Source organism: Onychostruthus taczanowskii, unplaced genomic scaffold (genome assembly GCF_017590055.1).
Source record: "Onychostruthus taczanowskii isolate IOZ18803 unplaced genomic scaffold, ASM1759005v1 scaffold52, whole genome shotgun sequence".
In the NCBI taxonomy this organism is placed as follows: Eukaryota; Metazoa; Chordata; class Aves; order Passeriformes; family Passeridae; genus Onychostruthus; species Onychostruthus taczanowskii.
This window is the reverse complement of record NW_024502791.1, coordinates 1,889,908-1,910,583: the sequence shown is the minus strand read 5'-3', so window position 1 is coordinate 1,910,583 and position 20,676 is coordinate 1,889,908. Positions and strand designations below refer to the sequence as shown.

The 20,676-nt window shown below is 36.2% G+C and overlaps 1 protein-coding gene across 2 annotated transcripts in view; it reads right to left on the bottom strand.

Moving 5' to 3' along the window:
* Positions 1–812: 812 nt before the first annotated feature.
* ZDHHC21 (zinc finger DHHC-type palmitoyltransferase 21) overlaps positions 813–20,676 on the bottom strand; it is a 34,701-nt gene continuing 14,837 nt past the window's right edge. Inside the window, exons 7-9 of one of the 2 annotated variants that reach the window (XM_041416531.1) lie at positions 14,874–14,990; positions 1,478–1,521; positions 813–985 (exon numbers count right to left, since the gene is read on the bottom strand). In XM_041416531.1, coding sequence (XP_041272465.1) covers positions 853–985; positions 1,478–1,521; positions 14,874–14,990 — 294 coding nt within the window. In that variant the 3' untranslated portion in view covers positions 813–852. Of the gene's footprint in view, positions 986–1,477; positions 1,522–14,503; positions 14,550–14,873; positions 14,991–20,676 lie in introns of those variants that run through there. The other variant, XM_041416532.1, reaches the window with a different exon arrangement.

The window sequence follows — 20,676 nt, the reverse complement described above, 5'->3', positions numbered from 1 at the left end:
TTTTTAAAAGTAATCATTCTAGTATTTGCACCATGCAACTACTTTGTTGATTATTGCTGATTCAAATCCTTGGGATTTAGGGAAAACGTGCTTTGTTATCTGCATAGTTTACCCTGAAATGTTTAATCCCTCTCACTGACATAAAGACATGAACACTTTTCACTAACATCATATCTAAGCCAGAAGATAACTGTAAGCTGTTCTCTATGTAAACACACACATTTGTGTGTCTCTACAGAACCTCTCTGAGAAAGGTTTAGGAAGTACTCTGCTCCAGCTTTCAATGTTACCTTTTATAGTGCAGTGGTGCAGGATTACTTTTGCATGTCATAAATAACTGGAAGAATCACGGAATTTTAAACATATGCAGCAGGAAAAAAAGACATTATTATTATGCAGACAGACCTACTGATAAAAACCCCCCCCAAAAAATGTCATGGCAGAATAAGACACTTAGTGAGAAATCTAACCATCAATGTAAACTTCAGTGCTTTCTATACAAAAAATAAAATAGAAGGAAAATAAAGGAAAAAAAAAGGGAAGAAAAAAAGAAGAGCCAGTATCAAACCACATGAAGACTACATTCCAATTGTTTGCTTTTGGTATTAACTTCGAAGACAAAAGGAAACTCTTTGGAAAGCTAATTTGAAAGTAAATAAGCCTGAAGTTGATTGTTTAACTTGCCTCAATTTCAGAATAAAATCAAGACCAAAACTAAAATAATGCCCGGGGCACACTGTGATGCCTACGACTGGATTTTAATTGACTTGAAGACTGTCATAGTCCTATTATCATAAAACCTGTAATGCACTTCCAGCATGGAGGAACCATCTGTGCCCACCATCCATCTGTTTAGACATGATTGGCAAAGTGGTAGGGAACTCGCAGTGGTTGCCGCTGCCTGAAAGGAATAAACCACAGGATCTTCCAGTGAGTGCCAAAAACTTCTGAGAAGGTCTGCTGCCATGGCTTTCGGGGCCTCGATCTACAGAAGACAGCATTATTAGTGAAAGACAGCATGCCCACAGTGCACTTCAGTCAGCTACAACAATGCAGGCTGGCTGGGCATCCAATACTGGACCCTGATGAATTGTGTCCAAGCATCACAAATACAACTTTTATTTCATTATGTCACACAGCTGAGACTTAACTTTGGAGAAGAGAAACGATCTGTGTCATCAATCAAACAAAGGCACCTTTTGAAGCACAGGAGACCTCAACATTAATGAAATGTATGTCAAAACACCACAGAAAGTATCTTTTGATCTGTACTTTTGAAAAGAAAATATAGTTCCACTGGATTTGAGTAGGGAAAGAAAGGGAACAATATGCAGCTATTTTGTGTACAACCATTATTAAAAGATTAGTGAGGTGCTGCTACAGATAGGAAGTACAGAATACAGTACCATGCAAAATCATCTTAACAAACAGCTACTCCCTTAGCATTTCAGCAATGTAGGAATTTTACAGAACTTACATGTCTTCACAACAGTTAGACATTTTTTCTATACTTGTAGTGTCCTATTAAAGAGGAAAAAAAACCCAATGAAAAAATATTTCTTTACATTCCAAACTTTTAAAATGTCATTATGAAAGCAAGTAACCATAGTAGGGAATTAATTATTAATGTAAACTGTTTTGACATTAGTTCAGTAGGTAGCACATTACACATATGCCATATTAGTTTTAAATGAATGTGAGATTACACATATAAATTTTAACTCAGTCTGTTAAATTATTTTTACAGGCATGATATGAAACTATAGTGTGTAGTTTGACTACAATACCAAAGAATGCCAGCAAAAAATTACAGCATTATTACAGCTAAAAGTAATTCAGATATTACAATTAATGCATAGGACATTTAGAAGCAATGTGTACACGGTTCACTCTTGCCATACTCTCCACAAGCACACACTCCAGACTTGGAGTATCCCACTGAGATAACTACAAAGCTACTAAAATGCAGTCATTAACAGATGCAACATACTGAAAAGCAGTAACTAGTCAGAAGTTTTAAAAACATTAGCTTCATGAGTATTATAATGCAAACAGCACAACTGAAAATATACCATGAATTTCTATAGTTCCTATAATTAAATACAAATATAAAAATTGCTCTTTTAAAACAGAAAAGCTAATAATGTTCAGAGTGAAGGCAATCCTGCAACTAAGAGCAACTTAAATTCATACCTTAATTATAAAATGTTAAGGAAAGTAACAGATCTGTTTAGCTTACATACCCCCCAAATAAAAGTTTTTACATTACCAATAGTGCTTTTTTTCTCAGTTTTCACTACAGATTTCACAAAAAAGCTTCCTTTGTGAGTATCATATAGGGGGCTTCAATACACATTTATAGTTCATTACATCCCAGAACCACTTGTGAAGTTCAAAACACAATCAATGGAAATAGTCTTCATTATTTCAACTCCTTTTCATTGGTAGTTTGGTGTTTCCCTTTACTTTTCACTGATTCAGGCATGCACATAACACACCTGTCAAATTACAGTAGAATTTGAATAAGACCAAGAGCTAATCTCAATTGTCCCAACCACATACTGACAGAAGGATTGTGGTTTAATTAGGCTGCAACTTCATCATCACCCGGAAACACTATGTAGCACTAAAAACCACACTGTGCTCCTTGATTGTTCCTGCATGCAATTCACTGCAGGCATTGCTGGGACTCCACCCCCATCTTTCAGGCAGTTTTAAGGGCGAAGGGGGCAATGTGAGTGGGAAACAGCATACAGGAAACTGATTTCCTGCTCCACCAGACATGGGTGGCCCCAACTCCCTTGCCAATTTTTTCTATTCCGCTTTCCAGCTCTGAAGTGTTTTGGAACACGATCCCTTACCACACACTAAACAGCAAAAACCTTAATTCTGTCCATGACCTATCCAGCTGAATCCCAGATGCACTACAGCAAAGGAGAGAAGTCTCCTTCTCTCATGTCAATTCACCAGGATGCACAAGTTCTGGCACAGAAGTTTGTGTAGAGAAGGCGTTCCCAGTCAAGGTTACACAAACCATGCTGGCCCCATTGTTATGTGGGTTTTAACATCCACTCAGCAGTGAGGGAGGAAAGGACTGGAGGCAGCAAACTGTAAACACTGCTTGTTGTTTTGATTCCCACAGATAAACTGCTGCTCCTCTCACATTACGGGCCTGTCTTACCCCTCCTGCCACAAGTGTGGCATTACACAAGTCATTCTCCTTGTTAGGGCAGGACCTGACTTCACAGCCAAGGAATACTCTGCTTCCCTGGACTGGCTTTTTATTCAGCTTGTCAGAGAAAACACCAAACTTGCCTACCACAAAAATTCAGATCTGGCTTTTTGAATAAGAAGGACTAAGTGAACAGCAGATTACATCCATGGCATTTCAGCAAGGTGGTAATACCATTTTCATGAGATGCTCTTTAGCTCCTTTTGTAACTGCAAAATATCTCAGTTCTAGGAGTTATTCTCTGGTCAACCCAAAGCTGTTTATCAAAGAGTACAAAATAATATTAGTATATTTGAAAGCAATAATGGCAAAAACAATAACATGCTACTCCAGACTCCAAATGGACATGTAGCTATGGAATATTTATTCTCCCATTTCAAAAGAGGGGCCTTTAAACCAGCTTCAGGTGAAGAAGTAACATCACCAAATACCTTAAACATGGCTTTCTGCTGTGTTTCTGCACATTGCTTATTCATTAATACACTGTACTGCTCCCTAAAATACTGGTTTTGAGATTTTTGGGGGGGAAATCACAGATTGGAAACGGGAGATTGTATTTCATTTTAAGTATTGTCATGGCATGTTGTCAAGACCTGAAAGGGTTCTCAGGGTCTGCTGCCCTCCAAACTGTAACCTGGTAAATTAACTAAGTTAAAGTACCAAACCAGGAACTAACTTCCTTCCTTTCCTCCCTTCCCTGTCCTGTCTTCCCTTTTCTCCCTTCCCTCCCTTCCTTCCTCCATCCCTTCCCTTTCTTCATTGCCTGCCTGCTTCCTTCCTCCCTCCCCTGACCTTAAAATGCCAACATATACTTCAGATTACTTTTACTTTACAATAAAGAAACTGGGGCTGAGCAGCGAGTCCTTTCCTTCTTGGATGCTTTTTCAGCATTAAAAAAAATTTAGAGCCACATTTTAAAAGCTGCAAACTAGCAAAGAAACATTGCTCTGAAGTTTACCTGCTTAACAAGCACTGTGACTGAACTTACGAAACAAAAGACCTTCCCTGCCCCTCATACCTTCCCTCCCCCCACACTACTGCCAAACAGGCAAATTTGAAATGTACTTTCATTTGAGAGTGAACCAATTTACCTTTTCACATAAAAGTGAAACTTCACAGCACCCCAGGAAAGTCACCTCTGGAGACAGGAGATGAAGGAAAAGGAGAGTACCACAGTTGAGTTTTGACCTGTTATTTAAGGCTTCCTTCTCAGACATGAATTTTTTTTCTTTTGAAGACAAAGGACCAGAATAACCACTATTCTTCTGAGTGAAAATGTGGTCTGCTCATGAACACATCTCATAAATGTCTTCCAATCAGAGTATCATCTCTCTTATGTATTTGATGTACACCAAGGTTTTGCTACAACATCAGAATTACTGTGTTCAGCCTAAGAGGCTTTGGCTGTCTGCATCTACTATCAGCTTGGATTACTATTAATACAAATAGAACTGTGCTAAGATTTTTTTTCTAGACTCAAAGCTAATGTTAAAACCTTTTTTTGAGCACTGGCACTCATCCAAAAGTTTAAAATAACTTGGTATGAGCAAATATCACATATCTATGGAGTCCTAGTAACCTCTAAAAATACCTTGAAATTTGCAATTGAATACAAGATGAAATTGACAAACACAACTGATTAATTTGACATGATGGATCACCTAGATTCCCAAAGTCATCATCCAGACTGGAAATAAAAATTGCTCCTGCACCTGGTTATTCAGAGACACATACCCAATGATAAGCATCTTAAGCAACTACAGGAAAAAAAATCACACCTTAATGAGACAGAAAGAAATTAGAGGAAATAAACACAGGAATATGAATAGGAAAAGGACAAAGTGTTCAGATTCTGTTGAGGGGAGAAAAAATATGGATTTTTTTCACTCTAAGAATATACTACAAATCCATAAGAGCAGTTTACTTACTATTAATGAAGTAAGCTACTGCCACAGCTAAGACTGCTATAAGAGGAAGGAAAAGAATGGAGAGAAAGAGATGTATGTAAAAGCACTGACAGAGTCCTGCAAACCAACCTCAGATTCACTCATAAATGAATGCATCCACATTAGCTCCAAAGAGAACTGCACCTTTCACATCTACACTTCCATTTAGCATAACCAACTGCCAAAAAAAAATTAGAAAGATCACATGCACTGTTTCATAATGTCCTATAGGATGGGTTTTATCATGAACTAATTCATCATGAAAAAGCACATGCAAAGGATATTTTTCACTTCCTGATCCATGTTTTCAGATATTTTTTGCTTAATGATTCATGTTTTTCAAAGGAAAAACTGTAATTTGTAATTTATCGGACTAACTCCAATGTATGCAGCTACAATTCCTGTTGAGTTTTTCTTTTGTGTTTGCTTAAAGCAATCATTACAGCTCTATTAAATCCTTGCAGTAGTAGAAGGTAAGCATTATGCCATGCTTTTAGTATTTTCAAATGTGCACTGTAGGTGAATCAGCAGAAAAGTATGACGAAGCAGAAAAAGAGAAAACAGAAAACAAAACTTGCAAGCCTTCCTGGATTTGCAGCCTTTGCTTTTATCTGAAAGTTCAAGACAACATATCCTTTATATAAAGGGGTTTTTTGTCTTCTATCTAACATCATTTCACAGTGTGCATGGAAGTGACAGATGAGCAACTCAAGAATATAAAATACTAAACACAGAAAGAATACATAGTATTTGAGAAATTTTCTTTTCTTTTGGCATTAAATACATATTGAGTTTACTTCTGGCCACTTCTTAGCATTCTTTCCTTAATCTAGACTTTTCATATAAGATGGTAATTTTATTAATTACAAATATGTTCAGTCTGAAAACTATTAGTTCTATTTAAAGGTTAAACTCCTATTTCAGACTCATGTGCTAAATGAAAAATAAAGCTAAACTCTGTTACTTCTGGGGAACAGTTCTGCACTCCTCTGTGTTCTGATTAATTTAGTTAACTAGATTTCCAATTTATTTATTGGTTATTAGATACTGACTCAATGAAAAGAAACCATCTAAAACAGAGGCACTACAAGCAGATCTCTTAACTTCAAGCTATTTCAAATACATGGCATGTTTGCTGCAGACAGCTGCATAACGAGAGACACAACAAAACATATTATATTTATTGATCCTTACAAATACCATATGACAAAAAATACAAGGGAAAATATTTAAGAAATAGCTGTTGATTTTCTTCACAGAGAAGTCATTTTAATAGTCTGATGTCAAAATCCGACATGCAACATGTAGACAAAATATACTCAGCCCCTGGAACACTCAAATATTTTTTTTATAGTTACTTATCTTCAAGTGGGTAAATGTACTACCTTTACTATTAGGAAAATATATTAGTTAAAGGACTTCCTATTTGAGTGGTGAACCAGGGATAATTCTGACATGATATCTGATGATATTTTATACTCCTTGCACAATATAAAATCTGATTATATTTTCTAACTTGCACTTTTCATTAAAATATTATAAATTATTAATTTCAATAAAAATATTAATATCTATGTAAGACCATGCAGTGACCTAATTAAAAGTGATGAGATCTTTTGCTACCTAGAATGTCTTACATTTCTACTTATTCCTACATTTTAAATAGCTCATAAAAGAGGGTTTTTTTAAATAAACTAGTATTTTATTTTTATGGTAAATATGTATTTAGAGATGTCAGAACACATTCATTAAAAATGCTAAACAAAGTGCAAACCTATTTAAGAGAAATAAGGTAAAGATACAAAAGAATTTACACAGTTAACAAACTCGTATTCCAAGACCAGGACATTACTAATTCCTGACAATTTAATTTATAGAACTTCATGCACTCTTCTAATAGGAGATCTAGCTATAGGTGGATTTAAGGTAAAGACAGGAAAAGGGGAAGGGATAATAATAATAATGAGGAAGAGGAAGACAGATAATGTTAACATTAGTTTATTTTCTGTTAATAATTTCCAGTTATTCTTTCGGGGTTATAGTTTATACATACTTTGCTTTCCCTCTGTAATTATTTTATATCTCACTCTATATTGTAGCCACATAAAGAATACAATTGCCTGGAAATCCTGATTTCCCCTACCAGTCCTAATTTTTAATATGCTAAACTTAATTATGAGGATTAATAGTTCCTTGATTACACTTCTGCCATGTTTGAAAAAACAGGAAAGCCCTTAGTATTCACTAATCAAAATAGTATTTAATAGATTATCTGATTAAAGATATGATTGCAAGTATTTCTAATTACAAGTTACTTATTATTAAAGACAGAAAGCATTGCAGCATAACTAGATCACTTTTCACTCTGCATATTAAATGAGCAATGGATCAATACTATACAATATACAAAGAATTAAAAAGCTCTTGATTTTACTAACAGAATAACTGCAGCTACATTTTCATTATTTTTAAACACAATCTTTGTAAAAAGATTGGAAAGCTACCTCGTAAAATACACTTGCTAATTTAAGGTGAAAAGGAGAAACACTGCAACAATAAAAAGCAAGCATCAACACTTTTAAAAGCTTCTCATATTGTGCACCAGGCAGGCTGTTGAACATTATTTTCCCCTCTATCCTTCCTACAGAAAATAAAGGGAAATTTCTCTTTTCCACATCCAGAAAGTACTGATGCAACAGGATACTGGCATATCACTGTACACCATTCAAACAGTTAATTAACAGGAAACCCTGGTAGCATTAATTAAATTAATAAAGTCACTGTCCACTTAGTTTATGATAATACATCCACTACCTTGCACAAAGGCCACATGGTATCTATTAAATTTATAAAAGCCTATCCATTAAATAGTTCTGCCCCAGAGAAACAAGTTAATTACTAAATAATTTCAATGAAAAGTTTTCCTCTGCAATACTAGCATAAATCACATTAAATCATATTTAATGGACCATAATGGAAGAATTAAGAAAATTTCTTTTCTTCCATAGAAATAGTTTGTTACAACATATGGAAAACGAAAACACTGTTCAGTGTTTGAGATAAAAACAATCAAAGGTAATCCTTTAAAATTAGGGTTCAGATTAGTCTCTGCAAAGGATGCTGTTTAACTGAAACATCTGGTAGTGTTACGTTGAGAGACAGGCCTTTTTTAACTTTGGAAATGAGATTAGTAGATCAGTTATTTGTAAGTGTCCAAGTAATTTCTAATTATTTTATCTGGGTCACAGATAATCCGCTTTTACAGGGCTCCCACAATGACATCAGAGGATCACTGTTGAACTGATTATCCTGTTACCTTCCACTATCCATGGGAAGACCGGATTTTCCTTTTGTACAGAAAAAGAGAAAGAAGTGGCTGATTGCTTCAGACAGGTGGCAGCCAACAAAATAAAGAATACCACAGATCTTGAGAGGAAGAAAATCTTATATATGCAAAAGGTACCAGCTTTTAAAAAATGGTCAACCAACTGAATACTTCTTAGCAGTATCTGGTACAATTTAAAAACTCACTAGATATGAACAAATATCAAAATAATCAGAAAAGCCATCATTTAAAAAACAGTCATGTCATTTTTTTTATATGTTTTGTAGAAATGCCTTGTAGATCAAACATAACCAACAGAAGAATCCTGCAGTATAAACAGAACTGGGCTTATCATCATTTAACTCTTAATGTGAAAGACAAAGAGAAATAATTTCTTAAAACTAAAATGGAATATGAGTGAGAGAAATGCAAAAGCAAGGAATAATCTTGTATTAATATACACATGAGCATCCTGGGCATTCCACCTTTTTTAAAAAGACTAAATAAAAGCACTCTTTTTAAAAGAGCTCTGTGCCTTCAACAATCATACATCAGAAACAATTTGGGGTTGATAAAACAGACATTTTTCCCTTGGTGAATTTATGCCTTTTTCTATGAATAAATGAATAAATAGGCAAGTTATGGAGGTTTTGAGGAAAACAAACATCTGTTACATATAAAAATGAGAGAAAAATCCTTCAAAAACACAGTCAAAAAATATGTTTTGAGAAAGCATGCAAGTTTCTGGATACTATTTGATTTAGCTTCCCAATAAATTTTATTATTTCATATAACATCCAAAAAAGCAAATGGAAATAAAAATTAGTAACACAGATATATCCTTCTCAATACTTTCTTCTAGCTTAAATGCAAAATACTCTTTTCTAGATAAACTTTGGTTTTGTCACTTCAATACAATGTTATTATTACATGCACGCAACTGTTGCACAAGACAGACTGTATTTTTTTTTTCCCCCAGAAGATTTTAAAACTGTCTGAAATGGACCAAGTGATAATCTGCATATAAATCATACTTCTATGACTTATGACAAAGCACCAATAAAAACACACACCTCTACCTTCACGGAATTTTAAGTGTCTACACTGGAGCTATCTTGTTACCTGTAGTAATTCAGGTGAAAGACTACTTGTGGAGTACAAGCAGCTAGAGGAGGTCTGAAGAGTAACAATAACCTTCAAAATTGTTACTTTCAGTAGGAGAGTAAAAGAGTTGCACCTTTGTAAGGCCTAACTCACAAAATTCTTTCTGGTATGTTTCTGTCTTAAAAGTTTCCTTCTACTTTTCAAACAACGTCATTTAAAAATCAGGCCATCTGAGAATGTAGTAACACAGGCTCCAGTTAAGGAATATAAAATTATAAATTTCTCTACAAGAAATGACAGGGAATAGAGGAGTGGTAAAGAAAGTAACAAGCACTAGAGACACGCAGGTCTTCCAACATAAATGCATAATCATCTTGGAAATTACCTTTGACCGCGTTTTAATTCATTGGTGAAACCAATTTTTTCCATCCAGTTCTCTAAAAACTTGAATATTTTAAGTAAGAATACTAATTGTTGATGAGATTTTAAAAGGAGTATCTTAAAGAGTCCTAGAGTTCCTAAATTAAGATTTTACGTTTCTCCCTATTTCAGAGGCTTATGAATTAGAGAGAACCTAGACACTTCTATTTCCAGAGTATCCAAATAAAACTTCCTCAAGAGTAATGTAAAATACTTGCCAGAAAAAGTATCAAAGTTCAGGATTATAACAAAATTAGAGGCAAATAAAGCTCGAGAAAGCAACTGGAGAAGAAGGACGAAAAGAGCCATGTGCCCCTTCTGATAGAAGTGTGTTTCACATATGCTAGTTTCTAGGGAGAAAGCACTAATCCTGTATACAGAGGCCACCTCAGCTGCTCCCCTCTTCATCAGAACAATTCATGTCAAAAGTTCCTCTAAGGACAGTTTTTGCCAACCAGCTGTTCTCCTCTCATTGTAGGAAGTCACCTCCTTTGCTCTTTGGCTTCCTGGACCTCCAAATGAGTTATGAATAGACTTGTGCTAATGATACCCTAATAGTGATACCACAATCACAGTGGTGGCAAATGTACTCAGAGAAATTACTGTGTGGTAGGTCTATTAATCACCTTATCAAGTACTATAGCCTTAGGAACATTCTCTCTGTAAGAGACAAATTTTAGTATACAGCTTTACAAAGTTTTCATTTTCACCAGAGAGCACATTTTTTCCAAGCACCTTGGAATAGATATCAATACCAATATCAACAGATATTGAACGCACATTAAGCAGGATAACAGCAGAATACACACATGTGCAGAATACATGCATATTTTTCTTAAACACCTTTTTAAAAAATTAATCTGTCATAACCAATGACAGTCACATAACAACAGGCACAGATCAGTCAACTGTGTAACAAACCTGAATTTTGCAAAGTGCCAGCACATATGCAGAATACTTCACCTGCCCTTCAGACTGTGCTGCTTTGCTTTTCTTTTTGCTTAGTTTTTAGCTACTGCCCCATTCCAGAAAAACACGATGGAGGATATGAGATATATTCTTTCCATTATGCATTCAGCCAGACATTTTACGACTTCCGTAAATATGTATCAAAAAGAAGAAAATGCCAATCCTATGAAAACCTATGCAAAACTTTGGCTCATTTTTATGGTTTCTCAATCTAGCAATTAGATTGTTCAATTCTAGCAGAGTGTAATTCTGCTTCTAAAAATGTACACAAAGATCACACGCAAATTTATTCTACACATTAAACTTTATCAATCTTGGTGCTGTGGCAAAAGGATAAACCTCTGTAAATACAAATATAAACCAAGAATCTGGAATTTTTTAATAAGCATATCCAGTATTCCTCGAAAAAATGGGCCTTAGCTTTATATTACTAAAATGAAACAAAAACAAGGCTTCATTTCTGGAAAATTATGTAATAATGGTCTAGCAAGTTTACCTTATGGAAAATCAGGCAGTCTTGTTACAAAAGGGTTAAAGTTTGATTAATCTTAGATTTATCTTTCTTTCCAAAAATTTTTGCAGCACTTGTAATGTTAAACACCAATGAACCTTAACCTGCTGGACTCATTCAGCAGCAGTTTGCAACCACAGAAGTTTAGATCACAGACTAAAAGTTTACATCACTTACTGTCTCTACTATTTAAAACCAGCTTTTTTTCCCAGGAGCTGTGGAATTAATCTTGGTATATGTTAAACCACAAAAAGAGGCATAAGAGCATGAACTACAAAAATGTGTATTACCTGTTCTCCCATACAAACACAAGAGTTGCTTTGCCTCTATCAAAAGGCCCATGCTCTTGTCCCTTACACACATCTCTAGGCAGCTTCAGCAATCACTGAAATTAATGCTTTCAAGAATAGCCATGGAGCAATTCTTCAATTGCGAATGCTTTAATTGAATATCCATGCCTCCAAGCGCCTTAAGTTTGTTTCAAGGTCCTTTTCTTCATATTACATTTTAATGATTGTGTTCTGTTATCAAGTTTTAATCTATACCTTATACTAAGTTAATTTAATCACTAATTCCATATTTAATATAGAGCTCATTTCAGATACCATTTGCTTAATTTACACAGAAAGGCTAGACGCTGAAAGGTAACTCCAGCACGGCACACAGTAGAAACATCACTGCTTCTTACTGTTCATGGTTCATTGCTTCTACAGGGCTTGAACGTCTTGCATACTCAATGTGCTCAGCTTCTGGATGGGTATACCATTCTTGTTGTTTCCCTGCTTTACCACCACAGGCATGTATTTTTGGAGCCTGCACAGAAAATACTAACTCACCTGCTGCCCTCTCCTTTGCCTTTTCCAGTTGCTAGGCAAAGCTGTCAGTGCTTATGTAGGAAGCAAGTCTCCACACTACAGTGCTGGCAATCAAAAACCATTTGTACAAAAAAAGTTTCTGACACCACTTGCAGACTAAGCACAACTGTACCAAACAGACTTGCTTTGTTTGTTTGAAAGTCTGACTGATTGTTGCCAAGCAGATTTCCTCAAAATGACTGTAGCATTTATTCTTCCTAATTCTGTATTTGCAAAGAAAGGAATGAAAAGGGAGAAGAGAATTGTGCTGCTGGATGAAATGCTTTGAGTGGGGGATGGACTACATGACCTACATTCTTCAGTGAGTCAATGCAGCAGCATCCACGTGGTGTGAATGAATTAATATTGGAGATACACCAGTAATGGATTTCTACTTCCGCAGCAATCCCATCAAGCCTAAAAACTTGCCCATGTTACAATAGCCCCTCTGCTTTTGGGGGGATAGATAGGGTGCAGTGAGAGGCCCTAATAAAGATCTGTACTTTTAGCATCTGCCTCTCATAGACCATCCACATCCACAATTACTGTAGCATGTTTGTTTCACAAAACTTGGCAAAGACAACAGAAAAAAGTGTCCAGGCATACTGCAGCTCAGCAATTATGATTTCAGTAGAAAAGCTGGAGTTAAAAATGCTATTACCTCACACCTGTTCCAGTGTAGCTGCCAGCTTTGTAAGTGAATAGGATGTACTTAACAATACATACAACCGACAGAGAAAAAAATACTTTACAGCAGTTTATAAATAGAGTGCAGCAGCCTGAAATTGTTAAAGCTCAGGACAGCAAAGTTACAACTGGGCATTCATGCCGGTTACAGTGGCAGCGCAGTTGGTATCCTGTTGGTATCAGAACAGAAACAGTCCAGTTTTCAGGTATATCTGACAGAAACAGGTTCAGTCTGAAAGGTCTTATTTCACATCCAGTAATAGTATCTGAATGGATGCTGACAGACACTGCTAAAATTTAGCCCAGCTTCTGGCAGCACACAGAACAAAATTATAAACTTAGGATCTGTTTTCCTTGTTTCCTTCTGTACCCTATCTGTAGTTTAGTGCAGTACTGATCAGATGGGTTTTCTGATCCTTCTCATATATTTAACAGAAACTAAAATGACATTCATATTTCAGTACCTGAACAATTAGGCTCATGAAGTATCTGTCTCTGCCTCACCTGTTACTGGTGAGCAGAATTCACCACGTCAGCTAGATACCACAGTGGTGATATAGAAAAAAACAGCCCAGCTCTAGATGACGCAGACATAAAGGCAACATTTAAACAGGGAAGACAAAATCTGTCAGCAAGACCCTGGAAGAGAAATCAGGCACACAGTAAAGGTGCACAGAGGTAAATCTGTTGACCTGGGGGTTGAGAGTACATGTAGAACCCATTGTGGTAGAGCACCTGAAGAAGGGTCATAATAATAGACAGTAATAATGGTAATAATAATAGATAGTATAACTACCATGACAGGAAAAGCAAAAGGCAGTAAATATGTAAAGGTAATACAGTAAAACCAGAAAGCAGTATTATTACTTTATCTAACATAATTTAAAATTACACTCTAATTTTTTTCCTTTATCCAATACAAAAGAATTACACGATACAATGGGAGGTTTTCCATTATGTACCTGCAAAAGTTAATACTGTGCAAACCTTCATAATTCCAAAGAAAAATCTGAGGGAGATCTCCAACAGTTGTAGCCAAAACTACGCTGCCATCTTGTACATTACTGCCTTTAAAAAAAAGTTCAGCAGGCCTCATCACAGACTCTTTCAACATGTATATAGCTAACTAATGTATTCTCTCTATCATGTTGAACAATAAACATAGGTACAGATTCTCAAGATAACTTCAAAAATTTGCTGGCAGCTCTTAACTTCTAAGGTACAGAACAGAATGTTACACTAAAAAAAGGTTGTTTCTTGAAAGTATTTATTACATTATTAAATTCACTTAACTGAAAAATGTTTCTATGCAGAGGATATTTTTTTCTGTATATCTAAATGTAGAATACCCACCGGGACTGTAAATGGTACAATTACATTCAACAGTTTAGCAAATAAAGAGATGAACATAAGCATATTCATCAAAATACTTAACAAAGATGCTGTATTCTCAACATTTGATTTATCAGTTAGCTTCACCGTCACATAAATTTTGACCAGGCTGCAAAAGAGTTTAAAATAAAAACAGGAATCAACTACATATCTTGTACACTGTGCAATTCCAGGCCAAGTTTATTTTACTAATGAGGTTATTTTACTAAAACAAATCAGGAAACTGACTTGAAAGTGGAATTACTAGACACTTGTTTGTCAGAAAGCTTCTTAGATTTCACTGGTGTCAAGAGGCTTGACAGACCATGCATCAAAAAAGTGCCGCATAGTGCAAGTATTTTTCTAGTCTTCCCTTGAATGCAATCTGCTTTTCTGCTCTGACTAATTGTACTGAAAATAAAACTAATATGTACTTCAAAAATTAGATACTTACAGTGAAAATACCCATTAGCTGAGTGTAAAAGAGTCGACTTATTCCGCCAAATATTATTAGACCCATGAAGGCAGATATTCTTAGGAGAGCAAGTTCGTGTCTAAATACAAACACATCCTAGAACAAGACAAGAAGAGAGAGACTTTAGCAGTTACAAATTAATTTAAGTCTTTGAACCAAGTGGAAATAGTAGATAAGACCTGTAATAGGTGTTCTCAAAGCCTTAAAGCTCAAGGCAAATACTGGATTCTGAGCTACATTGCACATAATTGGTACATTTATTTATGTTTTAAAAGCATAAACCGGTACTATTTTCTTTATACATGTTAACAGTTGGGGGTTTATTATAGCAGACTGTTAAAAAAACTCCTTCAACTAGTTAAGGTTTTGGGAATAGATCAAACTCAAATGGATTATTTCTCAACCTTCCATCTCAAACTGTGCCGGACTACTACACACAAGCTATATAATACAGGACAACAGCTCTGTTAAATGGTCTGATTTATTCTACCTCGGCTACCAGGCACAGCACATTTCATTTTTACATCACCTCTTCTGAAAGACAACAAGCATTCCAAGATTGACACCTGAAGATTGACACCTACAGAGATTGACACCTACAAAGTCCAAGTACCTGTACTGGATTGTTCTTATTTAGTGATGTCTATTATCCAATATAAACTTATCTCCAACTTTTAAATTTTGGCCTTGAGGTAGATTACTGCCACTTTGGATAAGGGTGAACAGTAAAAATGCTTCAGGGCACACAGAAATATGGATGTATTTGATCAACTGCATTGGAAACTCTGTTCTCAACCAGCAGAAAATACGAAAAGCATTACAGAATGTTATGTAATGTCTACAAAGGATAGAGCACCTTATTTTTATGCTAGAAGAACATTTTTATGTGGCAGCTACATTAGGTGTGAGCTCAGACCCCATTTTCTTAATTTTAAGTCACAATTATGTTCTCAAGGCTGTCTTTTGAATATACACATCTGTTTTTCTACTTACAAAAGCTAGATCATGGCAGGAAAGTATTAAAACCTTTCAAGTAAAATTTATACTGAATGAAAAAACAAAACAAAACAAAAAACCCCCAACCAACCAACAAAACAACAAATAAAACCCCAGCAACAACCCCTCCCCACAACAATTCTTATGTTCAACCACTAGAACTTGAGGAAGAAGGATACCGGGTTTTAATTAAACAGAGAATAGTGAATGCAAATTGTTTAGCAAAAAAAAAAAACAAAAAAAACCTGATTTTTCATTTAAATAATTTCCATGAAGATTCAAAATATAAACCCAAGAAAAAACTGCCTCCTAAAGCTATGAGGAAAGCCAGTATTTAAAGAAGAAGTAGAAACCACTAGTTAAGCAGCTAAAAACAAAATCAACCCCCAACAGTCTTTTCTGAACTATTTTAACGGTCCATTTCATCTCCTCTCACTTGTTTATACCGGCCTTTCTTGCTGCTGTAGAAAATAGATTAATTTCCATTTATTTTAATGCTTCTTAATAATTTAAATGGGTTAATTCAAAGATAAATCAACTCAAAATAAAAGCAGTCATACTATTCTTTATTTCCCTTTCCATAAGCTAATGAAAGCTTTAAAGAAAAGCAAGGCAAGACACAACTTCTACTAGTTGTAAACTATTTCTTCATATCTTCATTGTTATGTTTTATTATATTAGAAATGTTTTGATGTATTCAAGCTCAACTTCACAGAAAACAATAAAATATAAGAGTGCCAACAGCAAAGTTCTATTCTGAATCTAGCATGACACTCCCTCATTAGCACCTCCTGCAACTTGAATTTAGAAGAGTTCCTTCTCTTGAACACCATTTTCAGCATGAAAAAAATACATCACCAAACACATGATAAAAGAAAGTCCTAGCATGCAAAAGAGAAGTTGCACTTTCATCTGACTCTTTTAAACCACATTAAACTAGAGATACCTTTAAAGACACCGTTAAACTAGAGATAAACTAGATAGACCATTTAACAGTAAGGAACACAGAATCATAGAATCACAGAATGGTCTGCATTAGAAAGGACCTTAACGATCCCTTAGGCCCAACTCCCCTGCTGTGGAAGGGACACTTCACAACAGCAGGTTGCTCAGACCTCTATCACAACTGGCCTTAAACACTTCCAGGGACAAGACAACCAAAAATTCTCTAGGCAACTTCTTCCAGTGCCTCCTCAGTCTCTGAGTAAAGAATATCTTAATATGTAATCTAAACCTACTCTGTCAGTTTGAGGCCATCCGTCCTTGTCCTGCCACTACATGCTCCTGTAAATAGAAGCACATTATCTTTCTTGTGGGATCCCCTCAGACAAAGGAAGCCTTCTCTTTTCCAGGATGAACAAACCCAATTCACAGAATCCCAGAATCAACAAGGTGGAAAATCATCCTGCCAAAGCCCCCTGAAATGCCCCAAAGCAGTGTCACCTAGAGCAGGTGACACAAGAATGCATCCAGGTGGATTTTGAGCGTCACAGAGAGGGAGACTCCACAGCCTCCCCAGGCAGCTGTTCCAGTGCTCTGCCACCCTCAGTATAAAGTTCTGTCTGAGATGGAATGTCTTGTGCTTTAGTTTATGGTCATTGCACCTCATCATTCTGTTGAAAAATTGGTCCCAATATTGATCCTTTGGGAATGCCACTGACTGCAGGCCTCCTGCTGGACTCTGCTGCACTGATCATGACCCTCTGAGCGCTGCCTTCAGACAGTTCTTGCTCCACCTCACTGTCCATTCCTCCCATCCACATTTCCTGAGCTTACCTGTGAGGATCTTATGGGAGACAGTGTCAAAAGCCTTGCTGAAGCTCAGGTAGACAACATCAGATAGACAACTGCTCTCCCCTCATCGACCTGTCCTGCCATGCCGTCACAGAAGGCCATCGCATTGCTCAAACATGATTTGCCTTTGGTGAGTCCACGTTGATGACCTTCTCTTCCTTTATGTGCTTGGCCACGGCCTCCAGAGTGATCTGTGCCAGCACCTTTCCGGGGATAGAGATGGAGCTGACTGGCCAGTAGCTTCCTATGTTCTCTTTGTTGCCCGTTCTGAAGATGACAGTGACACTGGAGTTCCTCCAGTCATCAGGCACCTCTTCTCCATTATTTTTCAAACAAGATGCAGAGTGGGCTTAGCAACAATATCTGCCAGTTCCCTCAGCACCTGTGTGTGCATCCCATCAGGGCCCATGGATTTATAGTTTTGAATGCCTAGCCGATCTCTAACCAAACCCTCAATGGCCAAGGGCAAGTCTTCTTTTCTCCAGCCTTCCTCTCTTGCCTCCAGGGTCTGAGATTCCTGAAGGATGGCCTCAGTAGTGAAACCTGAATCTATGCAGTAATTCATTCTGCCCTTTCTGTGTCTTCTGTCCCCAGGTTACCCATCTAAATTCAGCAGCATCCCCATATTGGTGGGGAACTTTCTAATCCTTGTTTTGTTGCTGATATACTCGTAGATGCCTTTCTTGTGGTCGTTGATATCCCTCAACAGACTTAATTCCTTGTTGTATCTCTGCATTCCCTGTCCATAGTTCCATATGCCCTCTCTCTTTCTCCACATCCCTAGCAAATGAATTCCAAAGCAATTATGTGCTGGAAATCAATACTGGGCCCTCAAATCCGTACAGACAGAACAACATTTTTCTATAGAAAACTAAAGTATATGTAGTAACTGAGTTTTTTGCTAATCAAACTTTAATAATAGAATGAATTACACAATTCTACACAGGAATAGAAATATTTAGCTCCATGAAAACAGAAGAAAAGACCATTTTAAAAAGTAATAATAATAACAATAATAACAATAACAACAATAATAATAATAATCATAATCATAATCATGTATCTAGGATGCTGCAGCTTTGCATAAAAGCTCAGTGCAAGTTGGTTTTATTATTCCTTTTTAGAACTGACAATAACATTTTTTTCAGCTGACAAAACCAATCAAAACTATAATCAATCAAAACTAGTCAATAATTAACCAATCCCTCTTTCAATGTGTTTTGAACAGATCCTCTTGTTCAATAGTATTCACCAGTCTCAGTGCAATATGAGTATTGAGTTAGTGTGATTTTGGAGTCTGGGGTACAGGCTACTTCTGCTAACAGAAAGGACTGTACAGACTGAGCCACCAAAATAGACACAGATTAGCTGACCTCACCAGCACATGAACACTCAGCTGTCATAGCACAACAGGGTTTTGTTCCACAGCAGCTTTTTTTTTTTTTACATTGTGCCAGGCTGTCATATACGGCCTTGGCACAGATGTTGAATGCACATTCTTAACAACATGAGAGAGCTCTCCTTCAGGTAGCCTCTTTCTAATCTTCTTTATGTCAGCTCTACAGCCTAACCAGTCTGCCAAAACTGCATGTTCACATAGGTAGCTGCCACTGCCTTTCTACTTAGCATTTCCTACACCACACCACACAGCACTCCCCTTTGGCTGCTGCCTTTTCTACAGGTTTCTAAATTCCATTTAGCTGCTACTTCTATCCATCCAGTCAAACTGCAAGGATTCTTAGTTACCCACAAAAATGCACAGAAATGTGAGCAATAAGAATTTGTCACAAAACATATGTAAGTCTAGAGGATTATGTTGAAAAATGGACTACAAACCATGAGATGTGGTATCTTTATCTCAACAGGCAATACTGAAACATTCTACAGAAAGAAGTCTCTGGGATAGATAAACAAGCGACCTCCTCAACCCCACAGCAGAACACATGTCTCATCTTCATTTGTGAGCATCAACCACTATAGATGACTCCTAGAATGAATGGCACCACTGACTAGGACAACAGCTACCAAGGTTTTATGTTATCATACAGGAGAGAGGTCAAAAACCACAACGGGTCCGGCTCTAGATTGTAGTCCATTGTAAGACCAATGCTTCCAAATTCAACTCTCTTTGTACCCTACCAACAATAACAACAAAAAAAAAAGAGCTCAAAAACATGCCATATGCATTATTGTGTTATTGTTTTCAAGGACTTATAAGTATTCCTTTAAAGCAGCACACTGTATTGAGGACAGAGCTTTTGGCAAGAAACACAGGAGTATTGTATCTGCTCCAGAAGAGATCATCTTCATAATTTTTGATTTTATTAATTAATTAAAAATTAATTTATTCAGTCTTTATTCTTTACTGAAATATGACACACAGAGAGATTAATATACAAGAAAATACATTAAAAGACCTCTTTTTTTTTTTTTTTTTCTTGAGGAATGATATTTTGTGTAACACATGATAACCTGGTTATCTGTGCTCAGCTGTAAATGCCTGGGATGTCTGCCTCAGACCGCTGATGAAGTCAGTCTATCTACATGGGTATCACAAAAATAGTGTATAATACAAAAGAAAGCCAAGCTTTTCAGAAAGCAAACTAAAAAACACAGACTGCAGGCTTTGTAGGAAGAAAGAGGAAGAACTTAATATTCATGTACTGTCCTTATAACTACTGTAGGACAAGAGGGTTAGGTTGGTTTTGCAGAATGCTGAGAAGAAAAATGTTGATGCTTTTCATTTTAAAAACCTTTCCTGTCTGGTACATAATTTTGTGATTCTAAGAGAAAAAGTTTCCTGTAGACTCTCTTTACAGTACAAATGGACTTTGGATGATATATATTTCCAGATTTTCATTAATATTAATCAATGCATAATATTAATATTATTGAAAAAAATAATTTTCCAAAGTCAAAGACAATGATTTGTAATTGCAGGAACAGGAATAAAATAAAACTAAATCAGAGCAAAGGGGCCGAGGTTTTTGTA